At 54.9% G+C, this 19172-nt stretch overlaps 1 protein-coding gene across 1 annotated transcript in view; it reads left to right on the top strand.

Annotated features, from left to right (window-relative positions):
- The window catches only part of ADAMTS14 (ADAM metallopeptidase with thrombospondin type 1 motif 14), a gene marked incomplete at its 3' end in the record, with an annotated part of 32311 nt that extends 13140 nt beyond the window's left edge, over positions 1 to 19171 (top strand). The window contains exons 6-22 of the mRNA XM_085305590.1: positions 1441 to 1588; positions 7801 to 7906; positions 8489 to 8632; positions 9198 to 9330; positions 9620 to 9733; positions 10971 to 11119; positions 11269 to 11444; positions 12594 to 12727; positions 12946 to 13069; positions 13486 to 13569; positions 14094 to 14257; positions 15040 to 15205; positions 17058 to 17190; positions 17284 to 17491; positions 17715 to 17844; positions 17967 to 18077; positions 19035 to 19171. Coding sequence (XP_085161716.1) covers positions 1441 to 1588; positions 7801 to 7906; positions 8489 to 8632; positions 9198 to 9330; positions 9620 to 9733; positions 10971 to 11119; positions 11269 to 11444; positions 12594 to 12727; positions 12946 to 13069; positions 13486 to 13569; positions 14094 to 14257; positions 15040 to 15205; positions 17058 to 17190; positions 17284 to 17491; positions 17715 to 17844; positions 17967 to 18077; positions 19035 to 19171 — 2361 coding nt within the window. The remainder of the gene's footprint in view (positions 1 to 1440; positions 1589 to 7800; positions 7907 to 8488; positions 8633 to 9197; positions 9331 to 9619; positions 9734 to 10970; positions 11120 to 11268; positions 11445 to 12593; positions 12728 to 12945; positions 13070 to 13485; positions 13570 to 14093; positions 14258 to 15039; positions 15206 to 17057; positions 17191 to 17283; positions 17492 to 17714; positions 17845 to 17966; positions 18078 to 19034) is intronic.
- Between the last annotated feature and the right edge of the window lies 1 nt (position 19172).

Here is a 19172-nt window from a genome sequence, read left to right as displayed (position 1 = left end):
CATGCGGTTTCTCAGCCGGGATTTTTATTTTTATTATTTTTAGGCTTATTTGAGCGCGGTAGCACAGAGGTTTCCTTTCAAAGGTAGTGCAGTTTGGTATACTTTCTGTGGCAAGACCCTGTCCTACATGAAACGTTCCAGCAGGACCATTAACGAGTCCGACAAGGTGGTGTCTGTGTGTGGTCCCTCATAAGCAAGGCCTGTTAGGTCTCGGAAAAACACCCGGTTGATGTGTAACTCTGCTTGGCCAGCAGAAACCACACACGTGCYGGAGACCCGGTGACGGGTCTCTGGGACGCGAGGACAAGACCGGAGGCGGACTGTTTTCTCGGAGGCCGTCGGGAGACGGGGAACATCGTCTCCGTCTGAGAAAGCCAGCAGAGCGCCTGGCCGCTTGCCGGCGGGGCTCGTGCTCCGGGCTGGACGATGATATACGGAGGGGAAGGGATTCAACCGCGACGTTGTGGCCAAAAACCGAAGGGATGAAGAACTTAAGGGCTCTCCGTTTCGGATGATTTATCCCCGCAGAGCCCTGCGCTGGAGGCAGCCGGTCTGGTTTGCCTCGCTAGGTCGTTGTTTAGGTTCGGAGGATGAGGTGGAAGTGACGTGCGGGTGTTTGCGTCCAAGCTCAACCTCCGTTAACCTCTGCTCGTCTGGGACGCTTCCCGAGGGAGCCTTCTCCTGGCCCCGGGCGGCAGCGCGTGGCGCRGCCTGCGCCGCTTTAGCGTTGACTTCTGGCTGCCGTTGAAGTTGCCCCCTGTCTTAGGCAGCCCCCCGGGTTTGCGTTTTGTCTCCCACATCACTTTTGGCAGGATAAGGGCCCCGTGACTATTGCAGGAGGAGCAATGTTCCTCACCTTCCCTGTGACTCCCGCGGTTCAGCGGGACCCAGGCGATCGTCACAAGTATATATATGCTTTTTTTTTTTGGTCACAAGTATATATTTTGCAAAACGGCTATCCCAGGGCACTGTGTAGTCGGTCAAACAAAAAGATGCTAACCAGGGCGACCGCTCTCCAGCAGCCCTGGAGCTCCTTTGCCCATTTTCTTCCCGGGTCTCGGTCTCCGTGGGCCGTTTTTTTACAAAGGAATGTTGCTCTGCTCCTTTTTAAGCGTCAGCATCTCGCACAGTGAATCCGTCTCATAACTTCTCACCGAGGAGCCTGAGTAGGAGCTAGGAATCTAAATCCTCTTTGCTTTCCGGCGCGTCCAGGCTCCTGGGGCATTTCTGAAGAAAGGGCTTTTGTCACGAGCTCTGGGTCTTGCAGAGCAGAGCAAAACAGCTCTCTTACCAGAAGATGTCTATAAACCGGCAGGGAATTTCAGCAGCTAGAAAACGGRGGAGATCCACACTCTCTGATCTGAATTTTAAAGTCTCTTCCTTAAGATCACTCATATTTTTCTTTTCCTTTTTTTCCCCCCTCTCCCCGTCTGTACACAGTCGGTCAGCTTAATTGAGCGAGGGAACCCGTCGCGCAGCTTGGAGCAGGTCTGTCGCTGGGCTCATTCCCAGCAGCGCTCCGACCCGGAGCACGCCGAGTACCACGACCACGCGGTATTCCTCACCAGGCAAGATTTTGGTCCCGCAGGTATGCAAGGTACTGTATTTATCTCGATCAGGTATGTGCAGTTTGCTGGGAGAGAGCCAGCAAGGGGAGAAGATTTCTTGCAGGCGCAGTCCACGTGCCGATGGCCTGACCTTGTTAGCCAGCAGGTCTAGAAAAAAGTTATAAAAATTAGTATTCTTTTTTAATGTGAAACAGAAGACAGAATTGAGCTAGGRCATCAACAGGAGCTGAGAAAAATTGCTTTTATTTAGTTTATTAAACCCTCACCTGTCACTTTGGTTTCATGCACCAATCCTCCCCTTGTCCCGAAGAGCCCCAAACAATTAAAAAAAAGTCTTAAAAGGATGAAGTAACCACAGGGAACTTCACAGGGTCAGTCAATCCCTTCTGCCCACTGGAGGACGTTTAAAGCCTGATTTTACATGGATCAGTCTCTTGGCCATCTTACAGCTGAGCACTRGAGCACTACGTAAATTTGGGCTGGAAAGGAAGCTTTGCCGTATTCTGCGGTAGCGAAGCCCAAAATCAAGGTCAAAGATTTCAGAAGCCCCAGCAAAAATCAATGTAGGTACCAATGAGCTTGCAGAAGAGGCTTCTGGTGTTTGACTGCTCTGTTAGAAATGCAGATGCTTTGGCRGCAGTACGGGAGCCAACTTCTGCCTCTCTGGGTGCTCCTGTTCTCCGATCCTGCTGGCAAGAAACACATGAGTTTCTAGCATGAGTCACCCTGGTGTGTGTAGGATGGATGTGAGATGGAGAAGGGATCCTGCCCTAGCCCCTGTTAACTCCCTGGGAAGGGTCTTTCCTCAGCAGTGAACGCAGGGATTAATCCCAGGGGACATCCACCTGGGAGTCCAGGTGAGCTGGGCAGCAAAGAGCAGAGCTCACGCCACACCGGCTGCATCCCCACCTGCCTGTTGTCTCCAGGGTCCAGCCTCGGACTGTTCCTCCTCCTCTGGAGCTGTATCGCAGYATTGATGAAATACCAGTTTTTATTTCATTTTTCTAGACTCTGGCAGAGCGACTGTGTCCAAAAACGTTGGTGAAACAGACCTTTTTTTGGCATGTAGGCAAAAGGCGGTGGCTTGCTACACTGCCTCGTGGTGGAAGGAGCCTTGAAAATTGGGATTTGCTTGTGAATTTTCCCCTGTGGTGGATACATGCCTTGTGAAACTGGCTGGGTTACCAGAGAGGGGGCTGAGGCTCCTCTTGCTCTTTATCTCCCTCCCTTCCRGGAGGGAGCTGCAGGTAAATCCCATGCAGAAGGTTCCAGCCCCTCTGCTCCCTACACCAGGGCGTGGACTGCAGGGACCCGGAGGTGTRGTGGCTCCCATAATCCTGAAAATCCTGATTTTTCTCACTCGGGCCTTCGGGGAGCAGCTACTTCAACAGCTCCCAGCTCCCACGGTGCTTGGTGCTGCTGAGCGGCGACAGTGAGCCCGCATCAGAAGGTGCTGATAGATCAGTGGAGTAGGCCTGTTCTAGAGATGCTCGTTGCAGTTCCTTGCCTTGTTCCCTGCAGATCTGGTCCCTGCTTTTCACATGGCTCTGGGTGGCTGTTTACTCTTGACTGTTGTGTTCTGGCCTGGCTGTGTTGCATGGTTCAACGCGTGGTTGCTCTTAGTCCACCAGGAACTACCCTCTCTTTGGGCTGCTGGAATAGTAATGTTCTGCTTACTCTTGCTTCCTCTTCTCAAAATGATGTCCTYTCCGTGGCTTTTAACTCAGCTCAGGGTTGTAAGCAATGAACAGCTGGGCTGTGGTGCCTCCGTATTCACACCGCTTGCTGACAGAGCRCGTTCACTGGTGGTATCTAAGCTGCTCCTGGGAAGGTGGCTGCGGGYGTCCTGTTACTAGTTATGTGCCCGATGAGCAACGGCGGCGGGGTTAAAATCTGGGTCTTGAACTAGCACGGTCCTTTTAGGGCTGGCTGTGAAACAGCAGCCAGGCTATTTCCCCGCTGTCTGGCGGCTGCTCCATCGCCGCATCGCCCTTGGACACGGCTGATGGTTCGCTCGGCATCGTGCTGCCTTACCTTGGCCGGTAGAACAGATGACAGATGTCTGATGGAGCTTGGCACAGGTTAAGCCAGAGGCGTGCCATTGCGAAACGTTGTGGTCTTGCAGGATAGCTCTCTGGTGCGGATCCGAGCCAAGCCCTTGGGGCTTGAAAAACCTTTTCCGTGCTGGCAGCAGCCCTGCTTGCAGCATCTCTTGATGTGCAGGGGAGCAGTCCTGGCCAACACTGAGTAATTTTGGAAAGCTGATGCAATTATTGATTTTTTTTTTGAATTAAGAGAAGTTGGAAGGCGTGAAGCAGAAGGGCCACAAAGCACAACTGAGCTATTCTATCCTCGCATGTGGGCTGCAAATAAAACCCTGTCTTCCAAAGAGAAATGCTTCGGGGTGGCAGACAGACAGATTGTAAATTATTTATTGTTGATGTTAAGGCCACGTTGAAACTAGAACAGACTACCATTCCCCCAGTCCCTCCACAGCAGGGACGCGGGGAGGCCTCTCTGTCCTCTGCTGAAGGACGCTTCCACCTAAATTGAATTTGTTGCATTGGTTGGTCTTTGCGTGAGCTGCCAGGATAGGCCAGTGGTCCATCAGAGAGGCTGAAAATGAGGTTAAAAATCTCCTTAAGGAAGAAYAGCGGGCATTTTGGGCAAGTTAGATAATGGCTTGTGTCTTGCCCACGCAGCTGAGAACACATCCCTCTCCTGTGCACCTGTCTGGTAACCTTCTGCATACTAACCTGATCTTTAGCAAGTCAGCGTTCTTCAGGTGGTTACTTGTCRTCATTCGCCCGTGCATAACCCTTTAGTTCATTCAGTTCTTCCGAGGCTCTTAACTATGAAATCTTGGTCATCCTTAGGATACAGGACTATGAAAAGATCTTTGGCTATCTCCTTTCTAGACATCAGGGGCATCTCTGGGTGGGAATTTATCCCATCTTCATTCTAGACAAAATATATGTGCTCTTCGCTTGTATGGAAAACTTCCCACGTCCTTACTCTTTTTTTTTTTTTTTTTTTAATATGGAACATTTATTTAAAACAAAATCTTTTGAAATGATTTACCCAGGATTTGATGCATTATTTTATAGTAAAACCCAATTATCAGATTATCTCTCAAGCTCTATATTTGGCCTGTTATTTTTTGCTTTTTCCTTTTGGCTGCATCACCCATTGAGCAGATTTCTGTGAGCTTTCAGCAGTTGCTCTCTACTCTTTTTCTGATGATGCTTTAGTTTGTTTGAGCAAAGTCTCTTTCCCCTGTTGAATTTGAGGAAAATGAAAACCAAACTCTTTTCCTGTTGAATGAAACTGCAAGTATAGCTATCTAAAGCAGTCTGCTTTGAAAAGATCCTTGATTTTTCCCCACCCCCCCCAGCCCCCGTGAGGTTACACGGTATTTGGCAGGCAAAAGTGAGCTTGCCCTGCCTGTAGGGAGAAGCAGGTATTTAGTTCACCTTAGGCTTTTGCTCTGGAAATTGTGTTCAGCCAACTTCTACTTCAATTTATGCTCGGGCAAAAAAAAAGAAAAAAAAATCAATTTATTCCCACAAAGTACCATGTGGATATGCCCTTCAAGAGTTGGTGTCTGGACTTGTTTTGAAAAAGGAAACTGTTACGACAAGAGAAACTTCCTTTAAAAGATCCGGTGCAAGACGACACCCTGGAAAATCTCAGCTCAGCTGATAAAACAGAAGTATCAAGGGAAATGCCACCCTGATCCTCTCAAACAAGTAGCTTCCTCCATGCCTCCGTTGCTTAGAGCTTACACACGCATGCAGTAGGGATTGAAAGTGCTGCTGCTGGACCAGTTTGGGCTCTGGTCTTTCAGGGAAGGTTAGGACATGGGTGTCGAAGTTGCTGGGACAGCGTCTGCCAGTCCTGCCGCTGCTTTTCAGCCCCAAACCTCTCGATACTGCTTGGTCAGCCCAAAATTCAGAGATCTCCTGCCTCCCTACCCTACCCTCTTCTTTCTTTTTTGACTTGACTGATGACAATTTCCAGGCGTCTGGCTGTGCAGTGACAACCTGTCCCTTGTCCTTTTTGGGCCTCGGGTCTTCTCAGTGTGGCTGCAAAGTCGATTATGGTTGGCTTTGGAGCGTTCGTTTGGGAGGAGAGGTAGGAAACTCTTCCTTTTGGTTTGACGCGTTGTCCTCAGCTGGCTGCRTGGTGAATTTTGCCCATGTGCCCATGGATGTTTCCTGCCACAGCTGCAAGACCGAGTGTGCATGATCAGTTGTGTAGATACTCTAGCAGCTAGTGTTGGTAGCAAAGGAGGGATGGAGCTGTCTGCCTGGAAAGCTGGCTTTGGGGTTGAGCCCCAGCRATGGTGGTCTCCCTTGGAGCCTCTCGGCATGTGTTCACAGCCTCCTCCCAGCTGCTGTGCTTGGAAACCCAGGCACTTCTGGGCTGTCCTTGGAAGGAGATCACTAGCGTCACGAGGCCAGGGCTCCTGGACTTGTGTTGTCTGAGTTTCTGTGCTGGCCCTGAGCTTGTCTGGTGGCTTCAGGTGTTCTCCAAAGGTACTTTTTACTCACTGTAGCCTCTATAATGCCTGAATGGGGCTTGGGAATGTTTTGGACATCAAACTCCCCTCTCCCGCTGCAGCTTGGATGCCCGCTTGACTCTTAGAGCTTTCCTGTCCTGAAACGCTGAGCTATCCAGCATGGTCCTGCCTTGCTTTCACCAAAGCTCCTTAGGACCTGTACTTCCTTCACTAGCTTCTTTTGCTTTGATGCCAAAAAAGGGTCTACTTTTTTTAAGGCATTGAAAAGTTCATTTTAGAAGATGACAAGGAATGGATTGAATTGGGCAGAAATAGTGTGCGAAAAAGTAGTGGAAAAAAAAAAAGCAAGAAGATGGGGGAGGGAAGGCACATTGCTGACCCTGCTCATGGGAGGGGGGAGGCATTCGCTGCCCCACTGCACTTCACTTGATCGAGGGATCRTGCCCGGGGAGGTGCATGGTCCTCCCTGGCTCTGTTGGGCGAGCAGATGCCCTGAATTTTCAGGGCTGGGGAGTGTGCATGTGTTGGTGCATCACCGAGGCCTCTGAAGAGCTAGACTGGGTTTTTTTGAGGGGCTCTGGGCCGGGAGAGACACCTCTCTTTTTTCATTCTCTCTCTCCTTCCTTTTCTCTCTTTCTCTCTCTCTCTCTCTTTTTTTTTTTTTTTTTTTCCCCTTTCCCTCCCCAAGCAACCTATTGCAGTTGTCAGCACAGCCAGGCCAAGAGTGCCACAGATTTAAGGGGGAAAAAAAATTAAACCTCACGTAGTCCCTCGGGACAAAGGCTCCTTATGGTTTTGTGGTARTCTTATCAGTGGCATCAAGAAGCAGAAAAAGCAGCTGTGTTAACCACTGTAGCCCAAAGGATTTGAGGCAGCGTTAGGCATAGCTGAGGCTGGAAGCAGAAGACCTCCTGCCTTATCCRGGGTTGTAGAGCAGAAGAAAAATGCATATCCTCTCCTTGCTTTAGGGACAGGTGTTCCCACCACGAAACAACCTGGGAGCTGTGGCAGTTCTGTTGTGGGGAAACTTTTTTGAGGGTGACCCAGCAACGCTGCTGCTTTCCTTGGCTTATTTTCTGTAATGCTGTCTCTAAAGTGCTCGAAAGTTGCTTGAGGGATGCTCTTGCTGTGGCTTGGAGATGGTGGTCACCTGTATTGATGGCCTGTATGGCCCTTGGCTGCCTTTGTGCTGGCCCAGGTGCGCTAGCATGAAGGCACAGGAGCACCGCTGAGCTTTGGGTGCATCGCTATAATATTAGCCTGTTCTTGGCACCAGGAGCCAGGATGATTTTGCTGGAGACCAAGTCCATGCCCATGGGCTGCCATCCAGGTGGCATCCAGGAGGGCTCCCGCAGCTGAGCGGCCAGAGGGATTGATGCTGGTGGAGGTCACYACCCAGACCCTGGTTTTCTAGGGTGACCACGAGCCTGCGGCCGCTGGCCTCTGGCTGGTCGGGCTGTCCGCACAGCTAAGACCGAGGTATGTGTTGGAGGGGTAGCTCTCTTTCTGGGCTTTTGGTGTGAGCCTGCGGAGCATGAGTTGCTGGTGGCCAGCGTGCTCCTCCCTTTGCATCTGCCCCAGGTGCCCACGCYGGGTAGCTCGGCCGGGAGCTGGCCGTGGGTTGCAACCAGAGCGGCTCTTGCTTGCGATKTTTTGCTCTTTCAAAAGTTCTTTCTCTTTTTCCTCTTTCCCTTCTCTCTCTCTCTGCAGGTTATGCACCGGTGACGGGAATGTGCCACCCTCTCCGCAGCTGTACCCTCAACCATGAAGACGGCTTCTCCTCGGCTTTCGTYGTCGCCCACGAGACTGGCCATGTGTAAGTCGCCCTAGGAGAGCTGGCTGCCCTGTTTGGGCTTTTTCTCTTCCTCCGGCGGCCGGGCAGCGTGGCAGGGGAGGCATCGCCGAGGCAGGGCCCAGCGGGGCTGTGGGTAAGGYGACTGAGGCCCTACTGCCTTCATCAGAAGAGTTAATCAGTCCACGATGAGCAGCTGGGATGGATCAGTCCCTTCTGCTGGCAAATTGTTTTACACCCGCCAGGAATCGCGGCAGGACGCCTGCAGTGGAGCGTGCTTTGGAAAGGGGATTTCTTAGGGAACAGCTAGCACCACTCGTGCTTTTTTGTATACCCGAAGGGGAACCTGGATAGGTAATCAGTAGAATCAAAACGTTCCCTTTGGTCCTTCTCAAATGCATCTACATGCCCATCAAAAACCCTGCAGCCTCGCCAGCATATCGTCAGCGTCTTCCTTTAAGCCCTAACAGGTAACCTACAGGCGGAGTTTGCCTCCTAATTTAAAGAGAAGCAAGAAGCACAGCCTAAACACCGTCTTTAATAGATCTGACGGGCTGATGCAAAGCCAAAGCCCCAAGGAAGGTGGCTCACAGGCTTTTCCAACAGGTTAGGTATGGAGCATGACGGCCAGGGCAATCGCTGCGCGGACGAGACCAGCATGGGGAGCATCATGGCGCCGCTGGTGCAGGCTGCTTTCCACCGCTACCACTGGTCCCGCTGCAGCAAGCAGGAGCTGAACCGCTACATACAGTAGGTTGAGCCGAACTGCTAATGTCCTCTTTGGGTGGCATAGCGGTAGCCTGATAAAGCCTAATACACAACGGAGTGAAAGCCTGCAGACGTCCTCTGTCGGCAGCTCGCAGATAAACGCRTGCGCAGTCCAAAACCTGAGCGCATCCCGAGGCGTATCTGAAGTACCGTTTGGGCAGTCTGCACGTTGCCTGTGTGGTTTTCTCTTGCCAGGCCATCAGGCTGGCAGATGTTTTGTGCTGTCTGAAAATACAGAAAYACACCAGCGATTTTATATTCGTGGGGCCAGGAAGAGTAGCAGTAAATCCGGAAAAAGGAACACGCTGCGGTGACAGCACCTGCTTGTGCTGAAGTGGTGTGTCTCCCTGGGAAGCTGCAGACAGTGGCTAGACCAAACACCCTGACCAGTTGTTCTTTGCTAGCTGATGTGAAAACATGTTTTGCATGAGGGCCAAGAAAATTCAGATCCCTTAATATCAGGGAGAGGGGTGAAGGTAATGGAAAGAGTGATGGAAGGATCTCCTCAGCATCCGACCTTTTCCTTGCTTCCGCCTGATGTCTCCAGCTCCTACGATTGCCTGCTGGACGATCCCTTTGAGCACCAGTGGCCCAAGTTACCTGAGCTCCCAGGGATTAATTACTCCATGGATGAGCAGTGCCGCTTTGATTTCGGCGTGGGTTACAAAACGTGCACAGCGGTGAGTACGGGCCCTACGTGGCTTTTCCCTTGCCCCCCTCCGGCTGCRGGAGGGCAGGGAAGGTTGCGGTGCTGGCTGGTGGGGCATACGTCGCCGCTGCACGGGGAGCGTTGGCGCTTACAGCGGAGCTGCCGGTGGAGCTGGGGCATCACCCCGTCGTGCGCTTGCCGGGATCCTCCGCTGCCCTTCCCTTGCCTTGGGGAAGGGGCCTCCAGGGGGTAGGGAGGGTATCGCGAATGCAAGGGGGYGTCCCTGCGGACGTGACGGCGCGCTCCTGTCTGGTTTGCAGTTCCGGACCTTYGACCCCTGCAAGCAGCTGTGGTGCAGCCACCCGGACAACCCTTACTTCTGCAAGACCAAGAAGGGGCCCCCGCTGGATGGGACCGAGTGCTCGTCGGGCAAGGTACTGGTGCATGGTGCAGTAGGCTCTGTACGTCCACACACCCCTGCACAGATGGATTCACGCAGCCGCGTAAAGTATGGGGGCCGAGCTCCTAGGAAAACCTTTGAGGAAGGCCTTTGAGGAAGGCCTCTGTGCTAAGGAATGCTCCAAATTAGCTTTTTTTTTTCAAAGGCCGTCTTTCAGCTGTGGCCCACAGCCGCTTCCTTGCTTGAGGAAGTAGCGTTATGCCCATTTTCCCCTCCAAATATCCACTGCAGCTGTGTTCAAACAAGGACTTTTTCTGGTGAGCCGTCTGCTCTTGCTGCCCAGTTCTGAAGAGAAGCCGTGCTCCTTCAGTCACGTGGCAAGAAGAAGTGATGGCACAGGCTCACAGTGCCATCAGGTTCACCTTAGGCTTTCTCAGCATGCTCTTTATCATGGACACATTGGAAAAGCTGCTGGACCAATTCAGGTTTGGGTTCCAAGTCTGAAAGCTCTACTTCTTGGAGTGACTGGCCAAAAGCATGCTGCTGGGAGAAGGTCATCTGTTCAGCAAGCTGGTAGAAGTTTCAGGGTGACTCTTCCCCTTCCATTTCCCTTTGCTTAAGCAAATTTGAGATCAAAATGCTTTTGGCCAGAGGATGGATGTGTTTAAAGAATCCAACAACTTTTAATAAGTTTCTGTAGAAATCACAGCAATCTCGCTGAAAATGCTGCCTTGTCCAGTGCCCAGGACTTGAATGATCATCTGCCAAGACTTTCCAAAATTAGACATTTGAAAATGTGCTACACGTGGTGCTGGCACATGGCTCCAGATGACTGAAACATCTGGATGAGGAAATCCTTCCTTTAAGTCCACAATGGACGTGGCACGGCAGCAACATCAGCCTTGTCCTGCTGGAGCTATTTTTTTTTTGTCTTTTTGGGGACCCTCTTGCTGTCTGTCACAGTGGTCACCGTCGAGACGGTTTGCTTTTTCCTGGGGCTGGAGTGAAACCCAGGGATGTTGTGCACCGTGGCCGTTCCCAGCCTTGGTCCTGCAGTCAGTGGGAGGGCTGTGGCTGGTGGAAGAGGGCATGACTTAAGAGCACGTTGCTCCCGTGCTTCCCGTTCCTTCTGTGCTGCTCGTCGGCCGCTCGGCAAACCGCAGGTCTTCCCGTGCAGTGCTGTGSACCCCTGCGGATGCGGGAACGCTCTCTTCCTGAGCGCTTTGGCAGAGGCAGGCGTGCAGGTGACCCCCGTCTCTGCTCTCTTCTAGTGGTGCTTCAAGGGTCACTGCATCTGGAAGACCTCGGAGCAGCCTTACAGCCAGGATGGCAGTTGGAGCTCCTGGTCCAAGTTTGGCTCGTGCTCCCGGACCTGCGGGGGAGGCGTGCGCTCTCGCAGCCGGAGCTGCAGCAACCCGCCGTATGTTTGGCTCCCTCTTTTAGCACGGGTAAAACGGGAACTGGCTGAGAGCCTGAGGCTCCTCGCTCTTCTGTGCGTGGCTCAGAGAGGTTTGAGGGCCGAGCAGCACCGCACCGATGTCCCGCTCACCCACCTGCTGTGTTTTCCAGTCCGGCGTACGGTGGGCGCCACTGCCCAGGAGCCACTTACGAATACCAAGTGTGCAACCCTGAAGAGTGCCCAGGGCCCTACGAGGACTTCCGCGCCCAGCAGTGCTCCAAGCGCAACTCGTACTACACCCACCAGGGCACCAAGCACGCCTGGCTTCCCTACGAGCATCACGACGGTGAGTGCGCTGCAGCGCAGGGACTTCACGTACCCCCTGTGCCCACCGTGTGGTCCCCCATCTGCCCTCTTTCTGCGAGGGAGGGAGCTACGGAGAAGGTGAATTGTTGCAGCAGGTCCAAGTCGGATCCTGGCGCTCGTCTTTCCTAAAGCGTCTCTGTGCTTCTCCTGCCGCATGGCTGGTGACCAACATTTGAGTGTTCCTTGCCTTGTAGCACAAGGGCGTCTTGTTGCATCACACGCTGTCCTACRGTGAAAGCACATGGTGGGTCGTGCGACTGGATGTTTACTAATTGTTTTAAAGTGTGCGTTAATAAACTTCTAGTGGAAGGTGCAAGCTTGATTGCAATCTAGCTAGACCTAAAGGTACACCTCCCTACCGTATCTCCCTGCCACCTTTGTTGTTCTAGGTTGGTAGGACTCTTGGGTGCTTTCTCACCCCAAAAGGCAGTGGCAGCCAAATTTCCTTCCCTCCCAGAAGAAGCTGTGCCAGTGGCAAGTGCCTAGGGAAGGAGCCCACTGCACAGAAMTCAGGGTGTAGCAAGCTCCTGAGCTGGAAAACAAGGCATAAAACCCCTCAAAAATAATGCTCTTCTGCTTGCCCTTAGCTTAAAGAAATCCAGATGTTGCTCTGATTCATGCTGTCCCAAAGGGCAGCAGAGGTGGGCTGGGAAAATMAGTTGGTGCTGAAACCTCTCCCTGCTGCTCCTGTGTCAGCTGGAGGAGAACCGCTYGTAATCGTAAATGGAAATAAATCAGTTTGCACTATTCTCAAATGTTTATTACCCCTTTCCGCGTACTTTGGTGCACAGAAGGTTTGCGTGTTCCTCYTGCACGCGGCCGAACCGTTGGCGTTTCGATGTGGGAGTAGCTTGTCCGGTCGTGCTCCTTCTGGCTCACTCCGTTTGCTGCCTCGTCTCACTTTCTGGGGTGCGCCGGGTGGAAATGCAGGCTCTCGAGCAGCAGGTGGGCACGGTAAAATGTCCATCAAGAAGAGCCTGCACTTGAGGGATCTCCTGGCTGTGCTCAGGGGTGCGAGTTGAAATGAGTTTCTATTTTTGATCAGCCTAACGCATTTCCACAAACCCTTCTATTTTCTTTTATTTTTTTTCCTTTTCCTTCCCCCCCCTTCCTGTGTGTTTTGCTGCAGATGCCCAGAAGTGCGAGCTGATCTGCCAGTCCGAGGGGACGGGGGACGTGGTGTTCATGAACCAGGTGGTTCACGACGGCACCAGGTGCAGCTACAGAGACCTGTACAGCGTCTGCGTCCGGGGCGAGTGCGTGGTAAGGGGCTCAGCTGCTGACCCGTCCCACCCTTGGCCCGTACCGGAGGAGGAGGAAGAGCGCGTGGGCATTGCCTTGAGCCCGTRCGCCTCGGCGCCCTGCGCGCGGCCCTGGGGGGAGGGCAGGGCGGCTGGCGAACGCCAGCCRTGGGGACGAGCGCGGGGCTGCTGAGCAGGGGAGACCTAACCCCACGCTTGCCTCCCGCCCCGGGGCGATAGCACGTCGGCTGCGACAAGGAGGTCGGCTCGCTGAAGCAGGATGACAAGTGCGGCGTGTGCGGCGGGGACAACTCTCACTGCCGGACGGTGAAGGGCACCTTGGCCAAGACCCCGAAGCAGCTGGGTGAGAAGGCAGTGGCGTGCGACACCTCTCTCCATAGACCATGGTCTAGCTCCTTCTCCAACTGACCTTCAGTGGGCCAGCTCCTGGCAGCACCACGAAGGGGATGGGAGTGCTATGGGAGACTTCCTAGCAGGTCTTGCTGGGGGAAAAAGTGAGCTGCTGGCTGGGCTCAGTAAGCAGCCGCTATATTTCAGGTCTTCAGACCTTGCAGGAGAGCAGAGTAGTCAAAGCATAGAGCTCATCCAGCCCGCCTCCTGCTCGGASAGCCAGAGGGACAGGGAGCACCCCGGAGCCACCTCCATCCCACAGCAGCACCCCAAAGAGGTGGCGTCTGGAGGACGCRCACGCCACTGTCCCTCTATTCGTTTTCTGAAAGCCCTTTCTTCCATCCTTCCTTCCTCCTCTCTCTCTTTCAGTGGGCATTTTGAAGATGTTTGAGATTCCTGCTGGGGCGAGGCATGTCCAGATAGAGGAGATGGAGCCAGCGTCCCACAGCATCGGTGAGTCGTGAGCTGTCGTGGAGGTCAAGAGGTGCGTGGCGATTGATTTTGCTGGGTGCTGCTTCCACAGAGAAAACTTGAGCTTTCTGAAAAGCTGCACGAGCCACTCTTTCAGAGGAGGCATGGAAATGCAAGGAGCTAATTGCACCCAGAAAGCAGTAATGGAGAGCAAAAGGCTGATTTTACASCCAGATCCTGCTTGAGAGAAACGAGTACCTCTGGGCCCCTTTTCCAAGGCAAAGTCAGGGTTCGCCTGGCTAACGAAGCCCTCCACCGCTCTGGCCAGCCCGGTGTAGCGGGGGGCGTGTGTGTGATGGGTGATGTCCGGGGTTGGTGTGTTGGATGCGTCGGTCAAGACCCTCAGCTTAGAGGAGCTTCAGGGACTTGTGCTCCACTGGGAATAGTCTCACTTTAAAGCCCTAATCTGACAAATCCAGCCCGGGGATTGTTTGGGGCGTTGCACTGCCCTTCAAAGGCAGTGGCTGGAAGAAATGACTTTGTAAATACCTGCTTCTTTTCTCTAGCTGTCAAAAATCAAGCCACGGGGGACTTCATCCTTAATGCCAAGGGCAAGGAAGCCAAAAGCAAAGTGTTCATTGGGATGGGCTTGGAATGGGAATACACCATTGAAAACGGCAAGGAGAGCTTGAAAACTAGTGGCCCCCTGCACGAAGCCATCACCGTTTTGGTGAGTCCTGCTAACACGTCCCCCGGGAGAGTCGCAGCGACCGTCTCCCAGCGATGCGGAGAGGGAGGATGCTCTGAGGTGGGATGCAGGAGGAGGCAAAGGAAGAATTTTGCAGAGAAAGGGTATAGGGCACATCACTAAAAAYGGCAAAACGAACCAGCCAAGCTCAAGTGGCAATAAGCTGAACTCAGGAGTAGCGTGAGGATGCTTCGCTCAGGTGTTTGAGAGTCCAGCCGTATTTTGAATTGTGCACTGATTGCTGCGGTTGCATGTCTCGAGGTAGTGACACGGACTTAGCGAGTTAGAGATCCAGGGAAGGTTAGCTCTGAGCTCCTGTCTCCAATGCTCCTGGCAGTTGCTTTTGGTGCAGACTGTGGTTTTGCAGGTCAGGAAGAGACCAGAGACATGCAAGCTAAGGCTGAAGTGTGCAAGTTGGGGCAGTGTTTTTCTTCCCAACCGGGGAGGTACATTCCCGCAGGGTAGGCTGTGAGTGCCCTTGGCTCAGCTAATCATGTTGGAGATGATAAAGGGTTTGGACAGACTTGAGATTTCTGGGTATGAAATAGGTATTTGTTCTCTTTCTTACTGCTGTCACATTGTGTTTCACTCTTGTGAAACTCTRTTTTTCAGTTTCTCCTACTTTTTATGTCACACGTACAGTACCACGTTGGGATGTTGACTGCTTTATTTCCGATTCTCTCCTGCTTTCTCCCTCACTCGCCCTGTGGTTTCCTTTTCTTCTTCTGTTTGCTCTGCTTTGATTGTCCTCTCTCTGCCTCCAGGTTGCCCCTCAGGAGGAGGAGGCGAAGAGCAGCCTGGTGTACAGGTACATCATCCACGAGGACTTGCTGCCAATGATTGGGAACAACAACGTCCTGCTCGAGGAGATGGATTCCTACGAGTGGGCCCTCAAGAGCTGGTCTCAGTGCTCAAAGGCGTGCGGAGGAGGTATTGCCTTCTGCTTTGCAGTAGGCTGCAACGCGTGCCTGGGAGGTTGCTTGGGTTTGTCAGACAGCGCGTGAGTCCTTTGAGGGAACTCTGGCTTGGTAACATGCAGATGCACTTTTAAAACTGCTTCACAAATTGCAAGGCTTGAGACGTAGTTTGTCTGAGGAGAACATCCAGATTCCTGTGGTGCTGCTTAGAGGCCTGGCTTGCTTCCCCGAACCTGACGGAGTGATAGCTTTGCTCTTGGCTCCTCTGTTAATTTGGAGGTTCTACCGTAGGGAAATAGGAGTGTTAAATTTTATTATTGCAGAGCAGTTTACGTGCACAAGGTGAGCGTTTGAGCCAGATTTCCTATGGAAAAAGGCATCCACGACCACGTGTGTGCATGCTTTTGTCTGTCCATCCGTGTGTCTGCAGTCATTTGTGAACCCACTGGCTGATTTTAACCCGCTCTGAGCCAAGGGGTAGTGATCTTGAAGATGACTCAGTTCCAAAAACTTGCGTGGAAAGGGGTGCCCGTGTAGAGCAGAGGCACCAGGAGCTGCTGTGATTGTGGGGGAGGTAGTGCGCATGAGCTCAYGGGTATGTTTTACGTGGAGGAGTCATTGCTGGATCGTTCCCTCTGGCCGTGCTGAGAGAGGACGCACGTGCAGCTGCGTGCTGCCGCTGYGGTGTTTGCTAGCGAAAGCCTTGCCTGGATGTGACCGGTTGGCTCYGACTTTGCAGTTGGCCCTGCTCTGAGCAAGAGGTTGGACCGGAGACCTCCAGAGGTCGCTTCCAACTTAACTGACTCTGAAATGATAGATAAGACCTCACGCTTTCACCTCGCGCCAGGCAGCTCGCGGCTTGCTTGGCTGCTGACAGCATGGTGTAGAACAAGCAAACTTCAGCTCTGTGGAAAGAGCRCTGAGAAGGTTTTAACAGCCCGTGCAGATCTGCTGGCTCTGGCTTGCTCTCCTTTCATCGATTCTCTGATTCTGTGATTCTGTAAGGTTGGAAGGGACCTCTGGAGATCATCTAGTCCAACCCCCCTGCTCAAGCAGGGTCACCTACAGCATGGTAGACAGGGTTGCATCCAGGCAGGCCTTGAAGATCTCCAGAGAAGGAGACTCCACAACCTCCCTGGGCAACCTGCACCAGTGCTCCGTCACTCTCACAGGGAAGAAATTCCCCCTCACGTCCAGGCGGAACTTCCTGTGCTTCAATTTCTGCCCATTGCCTCTTGTCCTGTCACACGGGACAACTGGAAAGAGTTTGTCCCTGTCCCCCTGACACCCTCCCTTCAGGTGCTTGTGCACATTGGTAAGATCCTTGTAACTGCAGGTGTAGGTGTTGGAAGATTTCGGGGCTTGCAGGGGTGGAAGCTGAGCCCTTGCCCGTTGCGCCGACTTTGGTACGGCGGGGCGCACCTCCAGGGTGACGGGCTGCTCGAGCCTCGCGCGAGCGCGGCCCCGACCTGGTCCGCTCCCAGACGAGCGCAGTTCGTTTGGCAAATTGCTGCAGGGTTCTGGCTGTGCTTGTGATATGGCTTTTTTTTTTTTTTTTTCCTCCATCTGGAAAACCGAAGCCGAGTTTGTAGCTCGTTAAAGGCTCAGAGCGCTGCGACGGCCGCGTCTCCGTCGGGCGCTCCGCAGAAGCGCCCCTTGCTTCACGGTCCCTGGTTGAGCGGCTGCTGTCTTGACCAGGGGTGTTGGCAGAGCGTTTTTSGGGGGAGAAAGCCGGGTAACCGAGCCTGCTCGGCCCTGGCGGCGCCTTCCGGCGCCGGTGCGCCCTGGGGCAGCCTGGCGCCCGGGGGCCCACGCGCTGGCGGGGTGCCCTGACTCCCCCCGCCCTGCCGCTCTGCTTCCGCCAGGCATCCAGTACACCAAGTACGGCTGCCGGAGGAAAAGCGACAACCGGATGGTGCACCGGCACTTCTGCGACAACGGCAAGAAGCCGAAGCCGATCCGGCGGCGGTGCAACCTGCAGGAGTGCTCCCAGCCGGCGTAAGTCCCCGCGCTCGGCCGTTCCCCAGCGCGGGCGGCGACGTCCCGCGCTCCTGCTGCCGCTGAGCCCTTGCCCCTTTCAAACCCTTGCAGCTGGGTGGCCGAGGAGTGGGGCGCCTGCAGCAAATCCTGCGGCAAGCTGGGGGTGCAGGTGCGGGCGGTGCAGTGCGTGCAGCGCCTGCACAACGGCACCAGCCGCGCCGTGCACGCCAAGTACTGCGGCGGGGAGCGGCCGGAGACCCGCAGGCCCTGCAGCCGCCCGCCCTGCCCGGCCCAGTGGCGGACGGGCGCCTGGTCGCAGGTGAGGTGCCGCGGGGGCGGGGTGGGGGGAACGCCGAAGCCCCCTTTGCCGCGCGCCGGCGTTGGGGAGGCCGGGAGGGAGCGGCGGGCCGCGCGCRAAGCCCCGGCTCGGAGGGCAGAGCGGTTTCCCGGGGAGGGAGCAAGCGTGCGAGAGGCAGCCGCGTCTTTCAAGGAGGTCTCGAGGGAAGCTAGCGTCCACGGCCGCGTTTCTCTCGCCGGCGCAGTGCTCGGCGAGCTGCGGCCAAGGCACCCGGCAGCGGCAGGTGGTGTGCAAGGGCAGCGACGGCGGCGCCGCGCACTGCGAGGGCGAGAAGCCGGAGGCCGTCCAGGCGTGCCACGCGGCCGGCTGCCCAGGTGAGAGGAGGCGGCCGGCCGGCTGTTCCCCGCGGCGGTCCGGCTTTTCTGGAGATCCCTCCAAAAGCTACTTAAAAAAAAAAAAAAATCCTTTCTGAGGGGTTTTCYGGTTGCTCCTGCAGGGAAGCTCTCCAGCATCACGGCCCACACCAGCACCAGCGACTACGTGACGCCCAAAGTGCAGTGGGTGCCCCAGGATGGGCCCAAAAATCCCGTGAACAAGATCTCCTCGAGTAAGTCTTTTCTCTCGGCTCTTGTAGCCACCCTCGGTGAGAGGCTGCGTGCTCGGGGCAGCAGGCTCTGCCGAGGGTTTGGAGTCCACCTCCGTGGCCCTCGTCCTCATGCCTTTTCCGATGGGCAGGCGGTTGAAGAGGGGCTCCAGATCTCTCAGGGGAAAATTAGGAAGCTGATGCCCTGTAACAGAGGGCACCAGAGAAGAGGTTCAGCCCGCGCCCCTTCTCGGGGCTGGGGTCTGCCCTGGKGTCTCGGGGCAAGGGGTGCAAAGGAAGGCTGACGCCCACCACCACCGAGGGGCTTCGGGGCGGCCGTGGGTTTTGCCCGCCGCTGATCCGTCCCGCCTGCCTCCGATGCAAACCCTGAGGCTAGGTTGCCATCTCGTGGAGTTGGGGCTCTCCCGCGGTTTCCTGCCTCTGCCTCTTGCTGGGTGTCTGACGTTTCTTTCTGAAGTTGAGACCCCCAAGTGCTGCCAGCTTGAGCAGACCCCTCAGATACCTGTGGAGGTCTGGGCTGGGACGTCTTCGCCTGGGAGGAAAGTTGGGGACTAGAGTCCACACTCATTTCACCTCCCAGTTTCTGTGCCGTTTCCTTTCAGCCTTGGCTGTTTTGCAGTCTCCCGTGTTTACACCCGCTGGGAGTTGGCTGGGGCGTCTGGCTCGGCTGGGAAATCCTTTCTGCACGTTTCCCCCTTTGCTTGGGAGCGGGCGAGTCCCGATGCCCAGGGCGGCCGGGCGAGGCTGTCCGAGCCCAGGCTCGTCCTTCCCTTCCTGCCTGCCGCCGAGCCCGGTCCCTCGGGCGGGAGGGGGGTCCGGGGTGGCGGGCGGTCGGCGCCCCGAGCCTGGCCCCGGTGGGCTCGGCGCCCGCGGGGGCGGCTGGGAAGCCCTCCGCGCGGGGCTGCTCRTCGGCGCGGCCGGCTGACGCTCGCGCCCTGCTTCGGTGCCGTCCCTCTGCAGAGGAGCCCTGCCTCGGGGACAAGTCCATCTTCTGCCAGATGGAAGTGCTCGCCCGCTACTGCTCCATCCCCGGCTACAACAAGCTCTGCTGCGAATCCTGCGGCAAGAAAACCGCCACCGCCAGCTCGCCCGCCGGCG

The sequence above is a fragment of the Rhea americana genome, unplaced genomic scaffold (genome assembly GCF_003343005.1).
Source record: "Rhea americana isolate MKP2758 unplaced genomic scaffold, rheAme1 scaffold_222, whole genome shotgun sequence".
NCBI lineage: Eukaryota > Metazoa > Chordata > Aves > Rheiformes > Rheidae > Rhea > Rhea americana.
The sequence above is the reverse complement of the archived record's forward strand: the minus strand, read 5'-3'. Positions and strand labels throughout refer to the sequence as shown.